The sequence below is a fragment of the Nyctereutes procyonoides genome, unplaced genomic scaffold, assembly GCF_905146905.1.
Source record: "Nyctereutes procyonoides isolate TBG_1078 unplaced genomic scaffold, NYPRO_anot_genome, whole genome shotgun sequence".
NCBI lineage: Eukaryota > Metazoa > Chordata > Mammalia > Carnivora > Canidae > Nyctereutes > Nyctereutes procyonoides.
In genome coordinates, this window is record NW_026575137.1 from 12,397,631 (window position 1) to 12,422,405 (window position 24,775).

Here is a 24,775-nt window from a genome sequence, read left to right on the forward strand (position 1 = left end):
GCCTGATATGCCGCGGACAGAAGCACGCTGGGGTGGATCCCCACTTGGGCTGGGACAGAGATTCCGCGTGTGTGATATTCTTTGACACCCTCAGATGGTAAGGACATCCCAGACCACGTCCACCCAGCAGTGTCTTCATGTAAGGCCGCAGTGTAGGGCGCTGGAGGAGCAGGTGCAGAGGAAGGCAGCCGCGCGGTCTCCGGACTGCGGTGCCGGCGATCGCATCTGCCTCAGGGGCTGCCTGTGGGCCTCTCCCCCCGGAGGGAGACGGGGTGTCCGGAGGGGAGCTGGGAATCACGCCAAAGAGGCGTCTAAACGTTATCCGCTGACTCCGAGAACAAAGGATTCAACGCTTGTTCCAGTTCTTCGTTTGTTTTGTGTCTAAGCCAGTGGACTCAAATCCATTCCTTCCTTGGTTGGGAGATGAAACGACTCATCACCTTTAGCACGTTCTTGTCTTTGCAACTGAGAGCCCGGCTCGTCAGTGCTTTACCTGGCACACCATTTACGGAGTGTGTGCGACAACTGTCGCTGCCAGAAGGGACCATGTTGGCTCTTCTTCCATGAAAGGTGGCTGCGACCAAGAGCTGCCCCCTCGTGCGTAGTTCAGCCCGCCAAAGCCTAATACATCAGGAATGGAAAAGAAAGTAGAAATTCAAGAGTGTAGCAGAGTTGGGGCCACGCGCCTGGCCCGTTGGCTCCCCCAGGAGCTTGCAGAGAGGCTCTGACCGCCCGTGTGATTCATCGGTTCATCTTTGAGGCAATTACCTTAATCACTGTAGTGACGGCTCCCACCGAAGGTCTCCATTTAAACAACTCTTTCTAGAATCATCAAGTCAAAAATGGAGCAAATAAAGATGGAGAAAATATTCATTGTACACAACGCTTCTACCTTCAGTTCCCTGAAACTGTAGTTAATGCCTCATTATACTGACACTCCTATTGTGCAAAAATATTGGGAGTGCAGATATAATTTTCTTACCAGCTAATTATTTCATTATACGGAAGTGACATGTGTGAAGTATTAAATTAGCATTATCTTCCTAAGAGCCACCAATTGTGGACTCTTCGTATTGAAATTTTCAAGTGGAATGAAGTGCGCTTCTCCCGTGACTACTCTGATTAAGTGAAAAATGCTTCCCAGGCTTCCGAGTATAAAATCACCTTCTTTTAGCGGATGTTTACCACTGACAGAGGGTGGTGAGATGTATGTGCATTGATTATTACTGACAGGGGAAGCCCAGGGGACGTCAAGGGGATGGCTACCAGCAACTACAACAGTCTAGACCACACCTCTTCTTAAACGTGGCTCATGCATGAATCATGGTGAAAGAAACATCCTTTCATTTAAAAAAAAAAAAAACACCATTTACACCTCTTGAGCTAGAACAGCAGAATGCCAAATGTCATATTTTCAAATTTAAACTAGAAAATAATGGTGGAGCCTGAGACAATGACTCAGTGAGATTGTTGCAAGAAATGCAATCTCTACATCTTTGATTTAAGGATTATCAATTGTAGGGAGTGCGATTGGGATTTATAAAGCTTTAAAGGAAAAATAAAATTACATTAGATGTATAGCTTTTTAAAACCGAGGGTAGCACATTGTATTGTAGCATACAATAACTCCCACTTTTGCAGTTACAAAGTCTGCCTAAATCTAAAGATTGCCCTGGATTAAAAACCTTTTGGTCATCAGCAGGGAGGAGGTCTCAGCATCACGGGGAGAGGCCACTGTGTGAAACTTCTCTTCTTGTCCTGACGAGGAGCTGAAATGTGTCTTCAGGGTTGACCATCTGATTATGAGACGTGTTATTGAACCCAGGCTTTTCTCTGTACTTCCAATCCGGCTACTTTTTCTTTTCCCATTTTATTTTTAATTTAACATTTTTAAGCACCATACAGCTTCTCCTAAAAGTCTGATGAAGCTCTTATTTTTTTTCTTGTATATATTTTTTAAGTTCAAGTTAGTTAATATACAGTGTATTATTAGTTTCCGGGGTAGAATTTAGTGATTCTTCAGTTGCATGTAGCCCCCAGTGCTCATCACATCAAGTGCCCTCCTTTTTTTTTTAAGATTTTATTTATTTATTCATGAGAGTCACAGAGAAAGGCAGAGACCCAGGCAGAGGGAGAAGCAGGTTCCATGCAGGGAGGCCAATGGAGGACTCGATCCCAGGACCCCGGGGTCATGCCCTGAGCTGAGGGCAGATGCTCATCCACTGAGCACCCAGGCGACCCTCAAGTGCCCTCCTTAATGCCCACCACTCAGTTACCCCATTACCTACCCAGGTCCCTTCCAGCAGCCCTCAGTTTGTTCCCTATAGTTGAGTCTCTTATGGTTTGCTTCCTTCTCTGTTTTTATCTTATTTTCCCCCTCCCTTCCCCTACGCTCACCAGTTTTGTTTCTTAAATTCCACATGTGAGTGAAATCATATGGTATTTGTCTTTCTCTGGCTGACTTATCTTGCTTAACATAATGCACTCTGGTTCCATCTACTCATTGCAAATGGCAATATTTCATTCTTTTTGATGGCCAAGTAATAGTCCACTGTATCTGTACGCCACATCTTCTTTACCCATCATCTGTTGGTGAACATCTGGGCTCTTTCCATAGTTTGGCTATTGTGGACATTGCTGCTATGAACACTGCGGTACAGGTGCCCCTTCAAGTCACTATTTTTTATCCTTTGGGGTAAATCCCCAGCAGTGCAATTGCTGGGTCATAGAGTAGCTCTATTTTTAACTTCTTGAGGACCCTCCACAGTGTTGTACAAAGTGGCCGCACCAGTTCACATTCCCACCAACAGGGCAAGAGGCTTCCCCTTTCTCCACATCCTCTCCAACATGTGTTTTTTCCTATCTTGTTAATTTTCCCCATTCTCACTGGTGCGAGGTGGGATCTCATTGTGGTTTTGATTTGTATTTCCCTGATAATGAGTGATGTCGAGCATTTTCATGTGTTTCTTCGCTGTTTGTATGTCTTCTTTGGAGAAATGTCTGTTCGTATCTTTGGCCCATTTCCTGACTGGATTCTTTGTATCTTGGGTGTTGAGTTTGATAAATTCTTAATAGATCTCGATACCAGCCCTTTATCTGCTATGCCATTTGCGAATATCTCCTCCCATCGCCTAGGTTGCCTTTTAGTTCTACTGACTGTTTCCTTTGCTGTGCAGAAGCCTTTTTTCTTGACGAGGGCCCGATGGTTCATTTTTGCTTTTGTTTCCTGTGCCTTTGGGACGTGTCTCACCAGAAGTTGCTCCGGCCAAGGCCAAAGAGGTTCCTTCTTCCTCTGTTCTCCTCTAAGATTTTGATGGATTCCTGTGTCACATTTACATCTTTCATCCATTTTTTAGTTTATTTTTGTGTATGGCATGAGGAAATGATCCAGTTTCATTCTTCTGCATGTGGCTGTCCAATTTTCCCAATATTATTGTTTTAAGAGACTGTCTTCTTTCCACTGAATATTCTTTTCTGTTTTGTTGAAGTTGAGTTGACCATAGAGTTGAGGGCCCATGTCTGGGTTCTCTGTTCTGTTCCACTGATCAATGTGTCTGTTTTTGTGCCAGTACCACAGTGTCTTGATGACCACAGCTTTATAATACAGCTTGAAGTCGGGCATTGTGATGCCTTCAGCTTTTTTTTTTTCAACAGTACTGGGGCTGTTTGTATTTTTCTCTGGTTCCATGCAAATGTTAGGATTGTTTGTTCCAGCTCTGTGAAAAATGCTGGTATTATTTTGATAGGGACTGCATCGAATGAATAGATGTTTTAACAATATTTATTTCTCCAGTCCGTCAGCTTAGAATGTTTTTCCACCTCTTTGTGTCTTCTTCAATTTATTTCATTAAGTGTTCTATAGTTTTCAGAGTGCAGATCCTTTACCTCTTTATTAGGTTTGTTCTTAGGTATCTCATGGGTTTTGGTGCAATTGTAAATGGGATTGACTCCTTGATTTCTCTTCTGCTGCTTCATTGCTGGTGTATAGAAATGCAACAGACTTCTGTGTGTTAATCTTATGTCCTGTGACTTTGCTGAATTCCTGTATCATTTCTAGCAATTTTTTGGTACTAAGGAAGCTTTATCAAATTGATCAGTACCTGCTTGGAAGCCCCCAGATGCATGTTTGGTTTTACTAGTCTTTGCTAACCCTGAACATTCTAGGATCTAATCTGAAGATTTGGTCATTTCTACTGCCTTTTCTGCCTCATGTGAAAATCAATCTTATGCATACATCAAACCTTTATGAAGAATTTTAATCAATAATCAGGGCCCCAAATTTAAAATTTAGTGATCTATGTTGATACTAATGTAAATAACTTAGCTAAGGTATAAAATGAAGTACCAGAGCCTTTTTCTGTATGATGAAGTTTGCGTGTGGACAAGTAATGACAACTAATATATGGCACAATTAGTTTCTTGTCTGGTATTTGGGAAGTATCTTATGGAAAGCATCAAAAGCAAAATGTCTTCTAATTTCCAAAATGTTAAAATAGGAGAAAAATGTGATTCTTATAAGCCGGGAAATTGGTGTTTATCTGTTGAATTTTATAGTGGCAAAATAAGAGACACAAAAACATTAGAAAAGCAGTATTTATTTATTTGTTTGTTTGTTTGTTTATTTATTTATTTATTTATTTATGAGACACACACAGAGAAGCAGAGACACAGGCAGAAGGAGAAGCAGGCTTCCTGCAGGAAACCCAATGTGAGACTCGACCCCAGGACCCCAAGGTCACGCCCAGAGCCAAAGGCAGACGCTCAACCCCTGAGCCACCCCTGTGTCCCAGAAAAGTAGCATTTAAATAGCATATTGGTTTCTGATTTACTTGACATAGTCCAGTTTCCACCCATTTCCCTACCATAATTATTGAACTTTCATCTCAAGGGCATCCTGGCTTGGGTGATCATTTCTATGGCTCTTCTATTTATTGATCATTTTTGTTGGTGAGAATAACAATAAAAAGTCCCAGGAGAATTGAATAGTTTGATATATATAGCATGCCTTAGAATACATGTAATAAATTCATCTAATCTTCAGAAAATCCCATTTAGATAGATCCCATTTCTTTTGTTGAAGAGGATATGAAACTCCCTGAGATTAAATGGCCTGCCAAAAGCATATAGCCATTATGCGACAGAACCAAGACTCCAGTCTGGATGTCCAGGGCAAACAAATTCTAGTGAGTTTAATAATAATAACAATAATAGGAATCATCATCATCACCTTAATAATAAAGCTACCACTTATCCAACAGAGGATTGTGACAACCGTTTGTTCCAGGGAGCACTTTGACAATCTGACACTGTGGACATCTTCTCAAATATTTTTTAATGCCTAATATTACAAGGATATGAATTTTATTAAAATAGTTATCAGAAATTTTAAACTAGGATATTATGCTTTTTAAAAAAATGTATAAAATAAGATCTTTTAGTATTATCTAGTTATTTCAAAGTAGTAATGAGCATAAAGATTGTTTTGAGATTTCTACAAGTCTAATGTGACATGAAAATATCTCTGATTTCCATGGGTGATGAAGTGACAGGTTCTGCTAACTACTGTGGTTGTTACTTACATTCGTAATTGCGGGAAATTCTAAATTTCACTTGAAGGTTAATGAAAATGAAGATGCAGTTTTTTTCCCATTTAAGTTCACAGGCCACCTCCAAATTTATGAACCCCCAAAGGATGCCAGATTAAGAATTCCTACCTTGGACCGAACCTGCACAATAACTATTATTATTCCCACTTTACAAATGAGTGCCCTGAAGCCCAGAGTAATTATGTAACTTGCCTAAGTTCTTTCACCTAATGACCGAGGAAATGTGTCAAATGCCATTTTAGTGTCTCTACATCACCTCCTCCAGCTCCCCAGTGGCAATCACCGTTGAAGTGGGAATTGTAGTATCTGTCCCACTTTGAGACTGTCAACTCCCGCAGGATCGTTACCCTAATCACCTGTGTCTCCTTCACACACCAGCGATACCCTGATGGAGATTGCAGATATCCAAAGAGAAATTTGGGGTGAGAGCTGTGCACCTGACTCCTTTCATTTGACTTGCCTTGAGCATTTCTCAAGTTCAGTCTCCCCTCAGTGGTCCTCGGGTAGCTTCCCAGAATGATAATTATTTCTGACATAATTTGGTGCTATTTTCTACCATAGCTATTTTCCTCCTCTACCTTTAGGTGATTACTGGGGCTGCTTATTACTATTCTCAGATGAGGAAAATTGTTTTTCTATACCTCCCTTAGCTCAATACAGGTACCTACTTGGATATTTTTCTATAATCGCTGTAATTCCTTAGCCTCCTTTTATCTAAACTATGCCTATTAAATTATCTTAACTCTTCTTGAAGCCAAATTGCCTCATCTGTTTGTTATTTTTCCTTCATTTTGTCTGAATACTTTAAAACTTACAAAGTATGCACAGCAATTGTTAAAGCTCTAAGTAGTCCCAGGATGCATTTATTAGTTTCTATAATTGAGTCTTACTGATTACACTGTGTGTTATTATCCTTATGTTGTACTAAAGCATACCAAACCTTATGGTTTTTTTTTAATTACTTAATATTTGGGAAAATTCTGTTTAAACACCCACTTGGCAATTCAGTTATTGCTCATCCTCTTCTCTCTTATGAATGATGGCCATTTTATTTTAGTGAGTCTCAAATGGTAAAATAATGATGACATAGGGTCTGCTAAGGATGTATTCAGCCCCTGTTTTCATTTGAGAAGGAGCCAGCTTTTGCCACACAGCTTCCAGAGTAAAAACATCTTATTATTCCATGACTAAAGGGAACTGAGAAATTTCACTTATGTTTTTTGATGCCGTTTTATATTGCCGTCACTCTATATTGTCTTCCTGGAAGTATTTTTTCTTTCTTTTTTTTTTTTTTTTTTTTTAGCTTTTACAATGAACGTTGTAAAGCATTTGTGTATTTTTAAATGCTTTATAAAGTATTCACTAAAGATTCAGCTTACGACTTTAGTTGTTGAACCTGTGCTTTCTTGTGAAGATTATATATATTAAAAAAAATCTGAAAAACTGCTGTTGCCTTATCACCAACACTGGCAGTCACATCATCATCATCATCATCATCATCATCTTCGCCACCACTACGGTGATCCGAAATAGCTTCTAGTTATGCACCTGCAGTGTGATAGATACATGTATACACACACGTATGTGTTTAAACACATAAATACAGATATTTATTCATTCACTCAGCACACGTTGACTGAGAGCCTCCTGAGTTCCAGGCACTGCTTTAAATTCTGCCCATGTCTTGCTTCCAGTCCAGGCATCAAGGCGGATAACAAACTGGATAAAGAAGTAGTGGTGTGTTAGACGAAGGGGACAGCTAAGGAGAAAAATAAGACAAGGAACGGAGATCAGGAGCGTGGGGAGGGAGTGGTTTGAGTTTGAGTTGCAAGAGGGCCAGGAGACTTCATCACGGTGGTTGGGTTTGAGTAAAGACATGAAGAAGACAAGAAGTGAGCCATGTGGGTACCTGAGAGAGAGCATTTTAGGGAACGTGAGTAGTTGCTGCAAAGGAGCTGCTGGAGGCCTGTGTGTGGATTCAGGGAACAGCCAGGAGCTCGTGTGCTTGAAGAGGTACAGTGGAGGAAAAGTCGAAGGACATGAGGTCATCAATATAAAGGAGTCCAGATCACGTCAGGCCCCAAGAGTGATTTTCCTCTGAGTGAGCAATACCGGTGGCTTGGACCAGATGTATTTTAAGGAAAGAGCCAATAGGATCTGATGGTGGATTATATTTAGAGTGTGAGACAAAGAGGAGTCAAGTGTGGCCCCACAGTTTGAGGCCTGAACTGCTGAAATGGGAGGAGTTGGGTAGAGGGGGACGAGGTAGAGATCAGGAGCTCAGTTCAGGATGTTAAGTTTGAGATCTCGGACATCCATAAGGAGAGGTCACGTGATGTACACAACTTGGCAAAGGAGTCTGAAGTTCATGGGGGAGGTCTAAAGACAGGCATGGCCATAGAATTTTCTCCACGTACATGCTCAGGGAATATAGTGTCCTCAGAGACCCTGTCTCTTCATCTTGCAGATCCTCTGGTCCTCAGGGTCAGCATTCTCCACAGGCCTCCTCCATCCCTCCTCATGAGCCCCATTGGGAGTCACTCTCTCTGAGCTGTTCTCCTCCTACTGCCGATGTCTCTGCCTCCCGTCTCCTTCCACGCTGGCCACTGCAGCCCCCAGACCCTACAAGCCATTGGATATACCACCATTCCACCCAACGTCAGTTGATTTTGTTGGATAGGGATGTTGCTGTGGCTAGTTTGTTCGGCCTTCTTGGGTTCAATTCGATATTCTTAGACAACCTGAGACTTCTCCAATCATAGAACCAAGTAACCAGTAGCTCTTTTCCCCAGATTCTTCCTGGCCAAGATCATTTCTTCCATTCTTTTGGTGAAGAATTCTGAGAAGTCAACTGAGCAAGTACCTGGGCATTTCAGCAAATACTAAGGTGCTTTTTGACAATGATTTGGTTTTGGCTTGGCTCATCATTACAATCTTTAACCCAGTCTAGCAGAGGCAGGATGATTTAACATGTGGCCAATATTACAAATTAGACTCTTTAGTTTTTTAAATGATAAAATTCCAAATTTCCCACTTATCTGGTTACATATAAACACATGAGCCTTCTTTGAAGCAATAATATAGAATATTCATTCATTCAACAAATACTTGTTGAGCACCTGTTATGTGTTCTTGGTGCTGTTTCAGGCACCTTAGGGAACCTACATGCCTCTAAATATCACACAGAACATATTTGCACTAAAAAAGTATTTGTTGTTTATCTCAACTTCAGATTGCACTGGTATTCCGTATTTTATCTGGTCACCGAGGCTGTCCTCATGCTCAGCATGGATGACTGCACTTACATGTCTGGGAGTTGGAGCTGGCTCTCAGCGAGGCTGCTTTCTTCATATGGTACATCAACCTCAAGGAGACTTGCCCCACGTTTTTACATAATCTGTCTCAGGGCAGCAAAAGGTCAAAGGGACAACTGTGAGGCTTCTTATGGTTCATGCTCTGAAGTCACAAGTGGTCAGTTTTGCCAGGGTCTATTGGCCAAAGAAAGGCCCAGGACCAGTTCAGATTCAGAGAGTGGGGAAAGAGATTGTGCTTCTTGGTGAAAGGAGTGTCAAGTTCCCACTGAAAAGGGCCATGGGTACAGGAAGCGGAAGGATTTATAGCCGTCACATAGTCTACCTCCGTACATGCAAAAGGAAAAATCCCTGCGATCAGGAACCAAATGTTATTCCAGGAAGGGACAGACGATGAAGGTAGATACTTATTGTTGGTACAAAAGAGAAAAGTGGAGCAGAATAAGGGATTAGGACGTGTTCTCAGGAATGTTGTGGGAGGTCTTCTTTTCTCTAAGGTGGTCAGGAAGACCTTCTAAGAAGAGGACATTTCAGCAGAGCCCTGAAAGGAGTGAGAGGAAGAGGGGAGCAATCAGAAGTAGTAAGTGCAAAAGCTTCAGGAGCCCAGCGTTATGGAGGAACTGAGGGTGGCTGGAGCAGGGAAGGCACAGTGGAGGTTAGTAGGAGGTGAAGTCAGAGAAGTTATGGAAGGTCAGGCTCTACCCCATCTGGGGTCTTGCTGGCAAATATGAGGATTTTGCCTTTTAGCCCGAGGGAAATGGAAGCCACATGGAGGGCTTGAGAGAAGAGAAGTAGCATCAGACTTAGATTATTTTTCAATTATAATTAACATACAGCATTCATTTCAGGTGAACAAGAAAATGATTCAACGATTCTATACATTACTCAGTCCGCATCATAATTATTTTACTCTTAATCCCCTTCCCATGTAACCCAGCCACCCCAGCCACCTCCCCTCTGGCAACCACCAGCTTGTCTCTGTAGTTGAGCCTGTTTTTTTTTTTTTTCTATTTGTCTCTGTTTGCTTGTTTGTCTAATTTGTTAAATTCCACATGAGAGACATCACATGGTATTTGACTTTGTCTGACTGACTTATTTCACTCATCCTAATACGCTCTAGATCCATCCGTGGCTTCTGTGTAGAGAGTGCACTGAAGGATGGCAAGGGCTGACCCAGGGAGACAGGAGGCTATCGCAATACTCCAGGCATTGGAATGACCGTGGCTCAGACTAGCTGAGAACAGTGGAGCTGGTGAGAAGCCATTAGACAGTAGATCTGTTTTGAAAATAGAGCCGACAGGATTTGCTGACAGATTGCATTTGGGATGTAAAAGAAGAGAGGGGTCAAAAATGTTGGGTTGCCAAAATTTTTAGACTCAGCAACTAGAAGGGTGGATACACGGTTTACTGAGTTGGACCCTCCCCCATAAAAGGCAGACAAGAAGATCAAAGGCAAATATCACAGACGCAGGAAAAGACAATGTGATAAGGAGCCATGAGCCAAAGAATGAAGGGAAGCTTCTAGAAGGTGGAAAAGGCAAGGACACAGATTCTCCCTGAGAGCCTCCAGAAGGAACCAGCCCTGCCAGTACCTTGGTTGTAGCCCAGCAAGACTCATGACCTTCAGAACTATTAGAGAAAAAATTTGTGTTCTATTAAGCCCCTGAATTTGTGGTAATTTGCTCCAGCAGCAATAGGAAACTAATACAGGATTAGACGTTTAAGTGGAGGTGCTGAGTAGCTGTTGGATAGGAGTCTGTGCTTCAGGAGAGAGGCACGGAAACATGAACTGGAACTCATCGCGGTGTAGATTTATTTAAAACGATGAAGCTGATGGGAGCAGCAGAGTGAGTGTATAAAGAGAAAAGAAGAAGCCTTCAGATTGCTTTTGAGCACCCCAACATCTAGGGATCGGGGAGATGAGAAAACCAGCCAAGGAAACTGAGAAGGACCATCCGGTGGAGCAAGAGGAGAGCCAAGAGTTTGAGGTCCCACAAGCCAAGGGAAGAAAGCATTTGCAGGAGTAGGCAAGTGTCAAATCCAGCTCCATCAAATATTTGCAGTTTAATGCTCTCTAGTGATTTCAACCTCGAGTGTTTTGCTAACTCCTACGAAATTTCTCGGAGGGACAATTGATATTTGAGAGCGGGATACTTTGCAGAAGAGCCTGTATAAGCTCCCCTTCGCTCTTGGAAAGCTCCCTATCGGGACAACAACTATTTGGGTTCTTAGAACGGTATCATTCATTCAATTATCAATTTGACAAGTATTATCAGATGCCTCTTGGCTAGGCCCTGCAGATACACTGATGAACCAACAAGAGGGGCATCACTCAGGCCAAACCCCACCTCCTCTAGCAGTCTCCCCAGTTTGTTTTTTTTTTCCAGTAGTTGCCCTCCCATCTTGGTACATATTTTCATAAACTCAACACACTTAATATCAGTTATTGCCTCTGCGGGGGAGCAAGCCTATCTTTGTCATCTTTATATACACACCCCTTCACAGGCAGGTCGGCAAGATGGTCTGTATTAAATCCAGGAAACGTTTGCAAGAGTAAGGGGGTACTCCTACGAATCATACCAAGACCAAGGATATAAACTGGGACTGCCCGGGGCAAACGGGATGTGTGGCCACCCTACGCCCTGTTGCTGTCTCCATAACTGTTGAATAAATACCGTTTGCTCCTGAAGAAACACCTTGACTGAAATATGACTTAATATTTTGCTTTTTGCTCTAATTGAGGATCAATATGTAGGAAATCATGTTAGGAAAAGTGTTTCTGCCTCTTTTGTAAAACCGTTATCGGAGACGCTAGGAGTTTGTTCAGTGTTCCTCATAGAAGGAGCCACATAATAATTCCTCTTAGAATTGAGTGCCAGAGAAATTGTTGCTTTTTTTTAAGAAGCTCCTTTCTTTTCCTAGTGAGAGCTCTGTGATACATCAATCTTCCCTCTTACCCTGCCAGCGCGAGCTAGCGCTAAATTATATCCTCAAACTGCTGATAGGGTATCATGTCAGACTTCCTGGTTGTGACTTTCTTTTTCCTTAAACATTTTTGAGCACCCACTATGTGCTGGGCTTTGTTGTTTCAGCTGCCGATATGGCAGACGTCCAATCAGATGTGATATTTGCCTTCATGGCATTTTCTTGGTTCTGGAATGTTTGAATACTTTTAAAGTATGACATTAGGATCGTTTCTTTTTTTTAAGACTTTATTTATTTATTCATAAAAGGCAAAGAGAGAGAGACAGAGACATAGGCAGAGGGAGAAGCAGGCTCCCTGCAGGGCACCCGATGTGGGACTCGGTCCCAGGACCCCCAGGATCACACCCTGAGCCAAAGGCAGATGCTCAACCACTAAGCCACCCAGGTGCCCCTATTAGGATCTTTTCTTATAGAAAGTCTTTAATCCTTTCTGGAGAAGGTAGATATTAAAAACAAATTGGGGGCACCTGGGTGACTCAGTGGTTAAGTGTCTGAGTCTTGATTTTCACTCAGGTTATGATCTCGAGGTCTTGGGATCCAGCCCCATATTGAGCTTTATGCTCAGCAGGAAGTCTGCCTAAGATTCTCTCTCTCCCTTTCTCTCTGCCCCTCCTGTCATGTGCTTGCTTGCTCTCTCTCTCTCTCTCTCTCTCAAATAAATAAATAAATCTTTTAAAAAATGGAATCAAGTGCAACAGCCCAGCACATTAGATAAGGGTATGGTGTTGTAGGAATAGAAGGCTGGGGGAGGGGTGGGCATGAAGTCACTTGAGTAGACCAACCGCTGTGAAGCTCATATTATCATATTACTGTGTTTTTCTCTATTGTGCTTTTGGAAAAAAAAAAGGCATGACTATGAAAACAAAATAACATCTAAAACCGTATTTAGCATCTTTACCAGTATTAGTGAAGACTGCTTGATCAAATAAAAAATATGAAAATATTGTCATAATCCCAAGTACAGGCTGTAGAGAAAGTGGAATGAAGGATTGTGTTCTAATATGATATGCCCTAGGATTGAATGAGTATTTGAGTTCTAGTATATGGAATAGTCTATTTTTGCAGGACAGGAAAATAAATATGTATTTTGTAAACAAATAGCCTGCCCACTTATAGGAAGATGAACTCATTTTTTAGAGAATTTTTTAGAGAATGCCATAAAGAAGCTGCTGTAGTCTTCCCAGCCAGGAGAAGGGGATTAGAAGTCAACTGAAAAGCAGTGTCTTGGCTAGTAAAACACACCGTCAAAACCAAGAAACTTGTCTTTATGTTTTGTTTTGTTTTTTTAAGAATTTATTTATTTATTCATGAGAGAGAGAGGCAGAAACACAGGCAGAGGGAGAAGCAGGCTCCCTGCAGGAAGCCCGACGTGGGACTCGATCCCGGGTCTCCAGGATCATGCCCTGGGCTGAAGGCAGGTGCTAAACCGCTGAGCCACCCGGGGATCCCTCTTTATGTTTATTTAGCATGTAACAGTGTTGAAGAAGAAAGTCAATTGAAGGACATTTCCCTCATTAAGGCAATTTTGTTCTTCTGTTTGAACCCGGGGAAGAATGGGAGTGTGGTGGGTGCAAGAGGAGACATGGCCAGGGAGACACCATGGGAAGGCGGGGTTGAGGAGGATGGAGAATGAATAAGGCAGGGGAGGCTCCTGCCACAAAGCTGGCTGTGCTGGACATTTCTCATCTATGGGGACGTATCGAAGTGTGTATGAATCCGGTAGCATGAAACACTTGACCAATGCCTTTTATTAAAAGAATCAAAATTTCTTTGTGGAGACCTTGAGTGCCACTGATTCCGAGTGTTGATTATGTTGCTTCAACGTGCAGGAATAAAATTAAAAACTGTGATTGGCATGAACCTGCCTTGGAAGCCTGTTGTGAGTCCGTCTACTGAGCACCCTAGATAAGGCCGTCCTTCCATTCCTGAAGGAAATGCGGGTACAGCAGTCGTATTTCCTCTGCGATACAAATAAAATTCTTGTTCCTCTCAGCCTATGTTTATGCCGTATTTTCAGCCTTCGCACTTACCGTGGTTGCCATAGTGACATTTATGGAGGGGTCAGGTGCTCTCAGTGCGTTTCAAGGCTGTCTCAGGCCCTTAACCAGCTCGAGAGGAGAATTCACTGGATCTAGAGTGCTTCGAGGGACATTGTAAAAATTGGATTGCCTGAGAACGCAGGTTCATCTCACAACAGAACCCTTCCGTGCACACACAGAGGGTGATAGGGCTGCAGATGGATCTTCAAGGGTCACTCATTCTGTCCCCATCCCCGGACAGGCCGGTGGCTGATCCACAATGGGTGTCTGCAGCGTACATAGGAACGTGACTTCCCTGAGACTGCCCGCCCCCCCGAGCCCCCGAGCCACAGCCGGCCTGACTGTCAAATAAAAATAACCTGTGGCCTTGTGCCTTGTCACCATCCTCTCCTGGTTCTCTCTTGGGGACGCAAGGATGTTCAAGACGGAATGCTGGCGACCCTCAGAAATAGAAGGCTGCGCTTCAGGGTCCATGTGACCAGAGAGCAAAGCCTCCTCTTGACCTGTTATCCAACCCGACAGCTGCTTAGGCTGAAGTTCTGTGAAGAAAGCCCAGCTCCACCTCCACCCCGACTGGGAATTCCGAGGTCATGTGCGCCGCTGGAGAAGACGACGGCCACGGTGCAGTGTCGACCGTGTTTCTGGGGACTTGTGCTGGGCCCTCCACTGACCAAGCAGTGGCATCTGTAAAATATTACATCGTGGGCAGGAGAGTGGTAACTGGACCTACTGGCCTCCGTCAGGATGGAGCTGATTTCTTTGAAGATTGAATCGAGGAGGCGACATGATGAATTGGAACAATTAGGAGTCTCTGGTTTTCATCCGATCTTGGGACTGCAGGTTCACCATAGGGTAAAAACCAACGACCTGTCACCTACATTATGAGAAAATAAAAGCCTCAAATAAAGGAGAAGCCAAATTCGGGGAAAGAGGAGATGTTGTTGGACGTGAGTCTATATTTCTGAAGAAGAATTGCCTGGAATTTCCCAAAATCCAAGGGCGCAAACGTCATCTTTTGCTGGGGAAACAGCTCTCCTCTTGGGTCTGGGCTGCACCCAAGGAGCGCTGCTAGTTACCCGCTCTGTTCATCTGCAGTGACCTGACACCCCACCCCCCACCCCCACCCCCCGCCGCCCAGGACTGAAGAAAGAAAGGAAGGGTGATGGGAGGTGATCGCAGCACCAGACCGAGTCCTGGAGCCTGAGCGGTTGTCACCTGACCCGACGATGCCCTCCCGGGCGCATCCCTTCCTCACATTATGTGCATCACATGGCATGAACGAGTTTCGCGACCCCGGATAGACAACTGTCCTCTGTGTCCTGAGGGCCTGGTGAGTGCCCACGGAGGGCGCCTGGCTGCCCGAGCTGCGGCCTCCTTGCCCCTCCGCCTCGGCCCCTCGGCCCCTCGGCCCCAGGCCCTGGGAGCAGGCTTCCCCGCCCCAGACGCAGGATGAGCACTGCGGGCCCAGACGGTTGGGTGACGTGAGCGGGGCTCCACTGCCCTGTCGCTGCCCATGAGCAGCTTCTCCAGTGACCCCGGTGCATCCCCAGCAGCTGGCGGTGCAGCGGGGACCAGGTGTTGGTGAGGGGCAGGTGTCACAGCGGTGACCGGCTCACTCACTCCGGGGCCCTGGTGCAGAGGTGTCAGGGTCGGAGTCCTTGGCCAGGCGCTAGCGGTGAGACAGGGACTCCGCAAACGACAGTCACGGCCGGCAGGGGCGTGTTTTCTTAGTGCTTTAGTGGGAACAGATGGAGATGTTTATATATAAATAGAAAACAATAGAGTGTTGCCATCAGGGCAGCAGCAGCTAATAAAACTCTACACACATAGAAATGAAACACGTCTCCACCTACACCAGAGCTCCGGGTACTGACATCTGCACATCTGTCTAATTCAGCTTGAAGAGATGTTTTGTTATTTTAGGGTTTTTTTTTTTTTTATTCCTACTTGGAAGGAAATTGTGGGGCAAGAGTTGTTTGCTTTTTTGCTTTTGTTTCGTTTACTCCTCCCTCTGCTTCATCAGGTCACGTCATGACCAGGGATGATCAGTTCTGCCCGCGGAGACCTTGTATTAGGATCGTGAAAAGTAACTTGAAGCTCTGTGTATTAAACTACAGACTCTGTATTTTTAAAAAATATTTTTTATTATTTTTATTTATTTATTTTTTAAGATTTTATTTATTTACTCATGAAAGACACACAGAGAGAGGCAGAGACACAGGCACAGGGAGAAGCAGGCTCCATGCAGGAGCCCGACTGGGACTCGATCCCAGGTCTCCAGGATCAGGCCCTGGGCTGAAGGCAGCGCTACACTGTTGAGCCACCCAAGCTGCCCCAGTATTTTTTTAAATTAAAGGTGAGGACCTGCGGCCTGACAATTGGGAGGAAGCGATGGCAGGCCGGGTAGCGGAGGGGTTGAGGGCTGAGGATCTGGGAGGCACACCTCGGCACTGGCTGCCACTACCCCACCTGTTGTGTAGAGAAGAAACTGGGAGGTTATATATAAGCTGCACGAAGGACGCAGACGATGACTGATCCATCCGAGGCTCAATCCCGCTCTGAATAATCCCGAAGCCCACCCATCCCCTCTGTCTCCGGCTGCCGCGGGTTCCTTGAGGAGCTTCTTTGGGTACCTTATTCTCTGTGTTGCTGGCAACGTGCTGGGACATTGTACGGGGGCGTTTCCAAAGCGTGGAGCCCCCCTCCCTAGGACATCTGCTCACTTGCCGTTGAAGACAGCCAAGAAGTCCCTAATGCACATGTGAGGGGTCCCGGTGGCTTCAACTTATGCAGCCACTTCCACTTTGGCCCACAAAGGTCTTTGCTTTGAAGGTGCTCAAAGCTCCACGTGCACAGGCTTAGTACCCGAGCTTCGGTGAAGTGCGCTTGTCCCGTCGTGCAGATGGAGGAGCCACCGGCCAGGATGACCAGCCTCGTGCCGAGGAAGAAGGCTAGTCACCGCCCCGACGTGCGGCCCAGCCCCGCAGGGAGTAGAGCTCCGGGGCGATGTCCCCCTCCCCGGGCTGCTCTCACAGCCAAAGTCCTACATAGCTCCATCTGGACCTAAATGGTGCCAGATTAGGGTGCTTTCTGTAATTCTTTCGTTAGAAGGATGGGATCGGCCCACAGGATGGAAACCCTCACCTAGAAGATGATCCGCTTGTGTTTTCGTTTGCAGATATTGTGTTTCTATTCTCTGTGCAGGCGATAGAGTGGGGTCGGGAGCAGCAGGGCCTATAAGGGGAGAAGGTTAGGACTGCCAGACGCTGGCAGCTCACTGACCTTGCGCCACGAGCCCTGAACGTGAGACATCGATGCTAATATTTGGCATATTAATTAGCTCAGGTGCTGCTGCTGTTGTTGAGTAGCCCCAGCTGGAAGCTGAGATGACAGGCCTCGGGTCTTTCTCTGAAGATCGCCGTGAAGACGGAAACCCCTTAGACATGAGAGTGCAGACATGAGACGGCATCTGCTTGGTGAACTGTCTCCGTCCACTGAGGGGGGCCCTTGATGGGATGAGCACTGGGTGTTACTCTATATGTTGGCAAATTGAACACCAATAAAAAATAAATTTATTTAAAAAAAAAAAAAAGCAACAACACGTTGGCTTCCCGGGGCCACCCTGTCGGTCCCATAAAAGCCGGCAACGTCCTCCTTTAGAATCGGGCACTGTTCTTGTCCTTGTAACAGCAGTGCGCTTCCACGCGGGTTACGAGATCACGGTAAAAAGGAATCTGCCCTAGAAAAAAAAAAAGCAACCCTCAAATTGTTATGTAAGTGGAAACTCATTTGAATTTGTAACAGGCCCCACCTACCCCTCTGCCCATACAGCCTAGAGTCCTGGAGAGCACGGGATCCCACACCCCAGCTCTACCATTTGCAAACTTTGCTTACAGTCCCTTGACCTCTCATCGTCAGTCCTTTTCTGTAAAACAGCATCAACCGCAGAACTGCTTTGTGTACTTCACGGGTTACAGAGCCGATAAAAGGAGACTGCAAATGCGAGAGTTTTCTAGAAGCCCCGTGCGCATGTTACTGTTGACTTTTCTAGCTGAGGAATAGGGAATGACTAGCAGCGCCGTCGAGGATAGCATGGGAGTAACTCAGCCGGGTGGTTGTCGGTGGTAGTTGATCAGCGGTGGAGACGCGAATGGCGTCCTGGGAAACAGGTGGTTAGGCCTGACACTTGGGAGCCCAGGGCCGTGTGGCTGCTAGTTGTGCAGCCCAGCGGCGGGCGGCGTCCTGCACCCTGGCCCTCGCAGGGCCGTCGAGTGACGTGAGGGCCCCACGGGCTCTCTCTGCATCTGGAAGGAGTTTCCAAGCCAGCGGCCTGACTGTTGCCAGGGTTGCAGCCATGGCTGCGCACCAGAGAGCGTGGAGGTTCACGCGTGGTCCTGTTAGCTCCGTCCCTGGAGAGCCAGCAGATGGAGGAACCACAGCCTCAGGAACCCAAGACCAACCTGTCAGTTGGATGCCTTTAAGCCTCAGCAGAGCTCACGATTAGAATGAGATCAAATACCTATTAGAGGAAAGAGGCAGAGAAACCGGTCCTGGGGCATCCCTCCATCTGTCCGAGCTTGGCGGATGCCCGTGGAGGTACCTGCCCCGGAGGAGGGACCCCGCTTCCCTAGGCATTCCTGTGAATAACCGAGTGACTGCAACATGAGGCTTTATATTTCCTTTCATCATATTTTTTTAAAATCCTTCCAAGTCGACTCGAGTGTGGCAGGTGGCAGATGGAGTAATCGCGCATGTCCGAGGGCTCAGCTGATACGCAGAGCAGACCTGGGGCAGGGGCAGGAGCAGGCAGGGCAGGCGGGGCAGGAAGGGCAGGAGACGAGGCGTCCGCTGGCCGCCACTGGGCGGTCCCGGGGAGAAGGCAGCGGCAGGTAACGCTTCTCTCTTGCGCATAGGCCAACATCTCCAACTATAGCCTGGTGATGGAGTCCGACCTGGGAACCTTCCTGCCCTCTGGGCTGCAGTTCACGGGCAGCGACCAGGCCAGGGCCATCGTGGAGGAGGTCATGCGCCTGCTGCAGCCTGTCAACGTCACGCGGGTCTTCAGGGCCGGAGAAGGGACGGACATTAACTTCTGGATCCAAGCCGGAGTGCCCGGTAAGACCAAGAGACGAAGGTGGTGTTCTTCAGGTACTGCTACTGGTCCAAAACTACGCGGTTCCAACACAGCCGGCAGTACCGGTAGGCCTCTTACCGCACGGAAACCCTAGGCTTGGTCCATAAAGCATAATCGGTTGGTTTCTAGACTTGGAATAATAATATTCGTTTGTGTTCATTAACCTACTTGTCTTTTTCTGAATCATAAGTTCCTCATTCCCAGAAATTCCGCTTTAATGATTCCAGGATAGGGCCTGCAATCTGTTCTTGTTTTTTATTTTCTTTTTAACAGGTATCTAAATGGTGATCCCACGACCAAAATTTGAGAAATAGAGTACAAGGCGATTATTACCACTGATATGATTCCAGTTTTGGTTCTGTGCTAGGAAATCTCTGACCCAAATAATCCCCTACCTAAATCCCACGGTATCTGAGGTTTTACCGGCAGAGCTTTATTCTTTGAGGGTTGGGTGCTTCCTACTAATCATTTGTTTCTTAACGTGGACTCTTGTAAGAGGTTGGACAGAAACTAATTTCCCCTGATCAGTGATTTATTAGGTTGATATTTTTAAGACAAATCCTGGGCAGGGGTGAACTTGCGGAATAGGAGTAGGCCTCAGGAAGTCACAGAAGACAAACTTATACCACTTCACCGGTTTGCCCTAGACTGGCCACAGGAAGGGGTCATTGATGGTAGCAAGCGTCTGTGACCTGAAGTTGTTCCCTCATGATATCCATAATCGAAAGCTTTGTTAGAGGATCTATTTGTAGATTTTTCTGTATTTGTGCTACGCCAACAGGAAGTCCAGGAGTCCAACTTTTCAATAGCTTTGGCGTCATTGTTTCCAAAACCATTTCTGTGGCTATAAAACATTTCACAGGTTTGAAAACAAAAGACAAACAAACAAACAAAAACCAAAAAACCCAACTATCTCTCCCTAGATCCACCCCATTCCCGCTCTCCCCCTTCCCCAGCCCTCAAAGTGGATTTCAATAGCGCACTGCGCAGACTTAAGATCTTTAAAGAGCTTATTCTTGAGATGTAGATTTTTTTTAAAGCACATTGGAGGTTTTAAGGTTTATAATAATGTTTCATAACTAAAAATAGAAGGAGCTTTCCTTTATTCTAATACAAGGACCTTGATTCTCTTCAGTAGTGTGTGTATATTTTAGCCACACTGAAATATCTTGAAACGGCATGTGCGTTTGTGGCACTGTGCATCATCTAGACAGATCGGAGACTCCTCACATAGCTGACATTTTTAATCATGATCAAGGTGTAAGGGGAGGGAGTCTGCCCTTTTAAGTTGTTGGGATGATTTGAATTCTAGATTTTTCCTGAGCCTAAAGTTTTTCAATAGGAGTCTTCTTAAAAACTGGGAAAATCTGAGTTAGTTTGTAGGGTGGTGGATGTGAGGAAAAGACTGACAGACTGTGGGTGAACTGGAGTGAAGTGGGAGGCGGGGCTGGGGGTGGGGGGCAAGGAAGAGCTGAAACCCAAAACAGAAGTGGAACAAAGGGCCTGGTACTCCCTGCTCCCAGGGATTGCTGCCTTCTGCTGCACTGGGTAATTGAGAATTTGCTCTAGCCTTATTCCTTCCTTGTAGATTTTCATAAGAATGATTCTGTTTGGAATTAACAGGTTTGTTTGATTCCCTTCACAAAGGTAAGAGGGCCTTTTCCCTCTTGCCAAGGTGGGGACACGTCTGATCACCAGTGAACGGAGTTAAGTGAGGAATCTGAGCCCCATTGTGGTTTCTAGAGAATTAATGCAAGTTACCGTTTACTGGGTTCCCTTTACTCATCAGGCGCTCTGTGAGGCTTTGGCAGACGCTCTTTTTTCTCCATACAACCACCATCCTAAGAGGAAGGTAGGATGATCCCTGTTTTGCAGTTGAAGAATCGGACTCAGAGGGGCTAAGTAGCTTAGCCAAGGCCATCCTGCTCCAGAACTTACCCTGAGAACAGGCCACTCTGTTTTCAAGGCTGGTGGCCCTTTTCCCACAATGTGCAGCAACGCAGGCGAGTCTGGAATGCCGAGATGGCCTTCCCTATCTACGGCAGCGTCTGAAATGTTTGTATAACTCAGCTCTTGCTTATGCAAAGGATTTCAGTACATTCCTGCTCCGGAAAAATTTACCCCTGGGGAAAGGAGTTTGTTATTGTAAATAACTTCTTACATTCTTTATTGCGCTCCCCTCCGTACCTCTGCCGATGAGGAGTGGGTCACTTAGACTGCAGCTAATGTTTCTCGGAATTCTTTTCCATGTCTTTTAGGATCTACAAGATAGAGCCAAATTATCGCTGTCTTCCCCTATTCCCATTGAGCTATCTTCTGATATTTCAAATGTGGGCTGTTTCTGGAAGAAATAATGGAACTGCTTACGTTGTATCTCTTGTTGCCTATTGAAAATTTCGAGAACTTTACAGAAAAGGTGAAGAACCGTAGTTAATTAGAGAAAGAAAATAAAAATCTGCCAGCTGTATACCCTGTGTCCCTGAGAACCCAGCAAGTTGTAGTAACCTAAACCTAGAGATGGAATTCGAAATACTAAGTATGATTTACATAACTGCTCACCTAACTTTTCAAAAAATTAATGAGAAATAATGTTCCAAGATTCCATCTTTCCTCTTTCTCTTTTTCTTTCATTCCTCCATTGATTCAGTAAATGTTTATTGAGCCCTTATCTTTTTTGTTTGTTTTTTGTTTTTTTTGGTTTTTGTTTTTGTTTTTGTTTTTTGTTTTTTTGAGCCCTTATCATGTCCTAATAGATCTACAAAATTTCCGTAGCCTGATGGCTGGTCCCCAGTTTTTTTCATGTTCCATGTGTCCTCAGTAGTGAAATACTAATTAAGAACATAGAATTAACATTCAACGTGATTTCCATTAATTATAGAAGCCAAGCACATTGATTCATGAAAATTTTATCTTTGAAGAGGAGAGATGCTGTCCTTCATCCGTCTAGACAATGTCCATACGGACATGGTAACTATCAACATAAGTATAAGGCTTTGGATGGAAGATGCTTTTTAAAAGAAAGTGTCTTAGATGTATTTTCCATATGAACTCCCTGTTTAGATATTTTTATACTCCAACCTGCTCCCATTGTCGCTTTCTTCTATATTCCTTCTAATTCTTTCCCTTCAAATCCTCGGTGCTCTTAAGGCTCATTCTCTATTCATCCGTTTTCATGGGTCTTTCCTTAACAGCCCATGGCACTCTATTGCTTTTCTAAATTTCCAAAACACTCCTGTATCCCACAATCTGACATTTGAATCACACACTAATATCGTTCTTGGATTACTAGGCATGCCCAGTGAGCAATTCTTTGAGGTGAAGTTCAATAGTTTCTACTTTGCCTCCTCTGTAGTTCTTAGTTTAACTTTGGGAAACATTTAAATTATTGTAAATCTTACATGAGAGGAGAAAACAAAAACACAGAAATAATCGTTTCCCAAACAAGCTTTGGGTTCCTTATCTTGGGATTGTGAACAAAATAAAGGATGCTGAGAGAAGAGATACAAAAGTAGAAAGAATGTTAGAAGAATGATATAAACCTAGAAGAGTTAGGATTATTTCCCTTAAAGGAATAAAAACTGAAAGAGAATGCTGAATAATATCTTCTAGTAATTTAATGATTCTCCTACATAAAATGGTAAATGGCTGTTCTGACACTTTCAAAGACAACACGAACAGGACTACTTTAAGAGGGATTTGGGTTAGTCTCTAGTGGAAAACTCCAGGTAGCAGACAGGCTTTCTATCCTAATGTTTAGCCTGATTCCCTAATTCTGGAGTCCAGGTTAGAGTGGGGGGAGTCTGTTTCAGTCTGAAAATGTCAGTAATGAACTCTAATCCGTGCTTTCCCCAAGTCCTCACATGCATCCTTCTTGAACGTCTTCTTTCTTTAGAAACTCTTCTATAAAATATACATTAATGAAAAAAAAATGAGACACTCTCTTAACATGAACTAAGGAAGTGGACCCACCCTTATTCCATATCTGCCAATAAGAGTTTCCTCGTCTGCTTCAGAATCTGAAGGTCAACTGTTTCCTAATATTGTTGGCATGTGCTGGACAGAGTGTTGGAAAGAATGTGTGTTTTTTGGCTTTATGACTTCTAACCGCATGTGCTATCTTAGGCAAATGATCTAATTTTTCTCAGCCACATTCATTTATTTTATTTTATTTTTTTTAGATGGAAGTATATTTGACACATGTTGCGTTGGTTTCAAGGGCACAGGCATGCAACATAGTAATTTAGTAGGTCTGTGTGCCATGCTGTGCCCACCGCCACGTCACTACACCACGGTGAGGTTGTCCCCATACACGTCCATTACATTACCGTCGGCGGTGTTTGCTGTGCTGCACCTCCCATCTCCATGAGCTGCTCCCTCCGTAACTGTAAGCCTGCATCTCCCATCCCCCTCCACCCATTTTTCCCATTCTTCCAACCCCCTTCCCTCTGGCAACCAGTTTGTTCTCTATATTTATGAGCCTGTTTCTGCTTTATTTCTTTTTTTTATTTTTTTAGATTTCACATACAAGTAGGTATGTAGACACATACGTATGGTATGTGTCTTTCTCTGTCTGACTTATTTCACTTACCATGATGCCCTCTAGATCCATCTATGTGGTTGCAGATGACAAGACCTCATTCTTTTTTTATGAATGAGTAGTATTCCATTGTACGTGGGGCAGGGCGGAGCCGGGGTGTACATCTTCATCCACTTATCTATCGATGGGCACTTGGGTTGCTTCCATATCTTGGCTACTGCAGATAACACTGCAATAAACGTAGGGGTGCATTTATCTTTTTGAATTTGCATCTTCATTTTCTTTGCATAAATACCCAGTAGCAGAGTCAGTGGATCATACAGTATTTCTATTTTTTTGATTTTCTGAGGAAACTCCATACCATTTTTCACAGTGGCTGCAGCAGTTTCCATTCTCACCAGCGGTGCACAAGGATTCCTTTTTTTCCACATCCTTATCAACATTTGTTATTTCTTGTCTTTTTGATACTAGCTACTCTGACAAGTGTGAGGTGGTATCTCATTGTGGTTTTGACTTGCTATTTCCCTGATGGGGAGTGATGTTGAGCATCTTTTTGTGTGTCTGGTGGCTGTCTGTATGTCTGTACTCATTTATTATTAAGCATCCTTACTAAGTCTCTGCTGTACGACACTAGGGAATCGATAGTAAAGAAGACAAACAAGATCTGTACTCTCACAAACTATACATTCTGGTGATGAGACTTGGGTACCTTATATGCAAAGCAGGTATGGTAACCACCAGGCCTCAATATGCGTCCCTCCTCCTACTGACTGGCGCTGCCTTCCAGAAACCACACAGGCATCTAGAGCATACGTCAAAATGGTCTCTAAGTCCCATTTACTCTGAATTTCACTTATTCCTTTTTTTATTAAAAGATTTTATTTATTTATTCATGAGAGACACAGAGAGAGGCAAAGACACAGGCAGAGGGAGAAGCAGGCTCCATGCGGGGACCCCATGTGGGACCCGATCCTGAAACTCCAGGATCATGACCTGAGCCGAAGGCAGATGCTCCACCGCTGAGCCACCCGGGGATCCCAATTTTATTTACTTCTTAAACCTCTTCACTCCCCTCCACCCACAGACCTTGCATCAGCAGTACTCACTGATTTTCCGATGGCAGCTTCCTACTCCCACCCCAACCTGCTTTCTTAGTCCCCTCA

The 24,775-nt window shown here is 44.6% G+C and overlaps 1 protein-coding gene across 3 annotated transcripts in view; it reads left to right on the forward strand.

Moving 5' to 3' along the window:
* Positions 1 to 24,775, forward strand: part of CPQ (carboxypeptidase Q) — a 409,933-nt gene that overhangs the window by 316,901 nt on the left and 68,257 nt on the right. For all 3 annotated transcript variants that reach the window (XM_055303503.1, XM_055303502.1, XM_055303504.1), the window contains one exon: positions 18,855 to 19,056. In XM_055303503.1, coding sequence (XP_055159478.1) covers positions 18,855 to 19,056 — 202 coding nt within the window. The remainder of the gene's footprint in view (positions 1 to 18,854; positions 19,057 to 24,775) is intronic.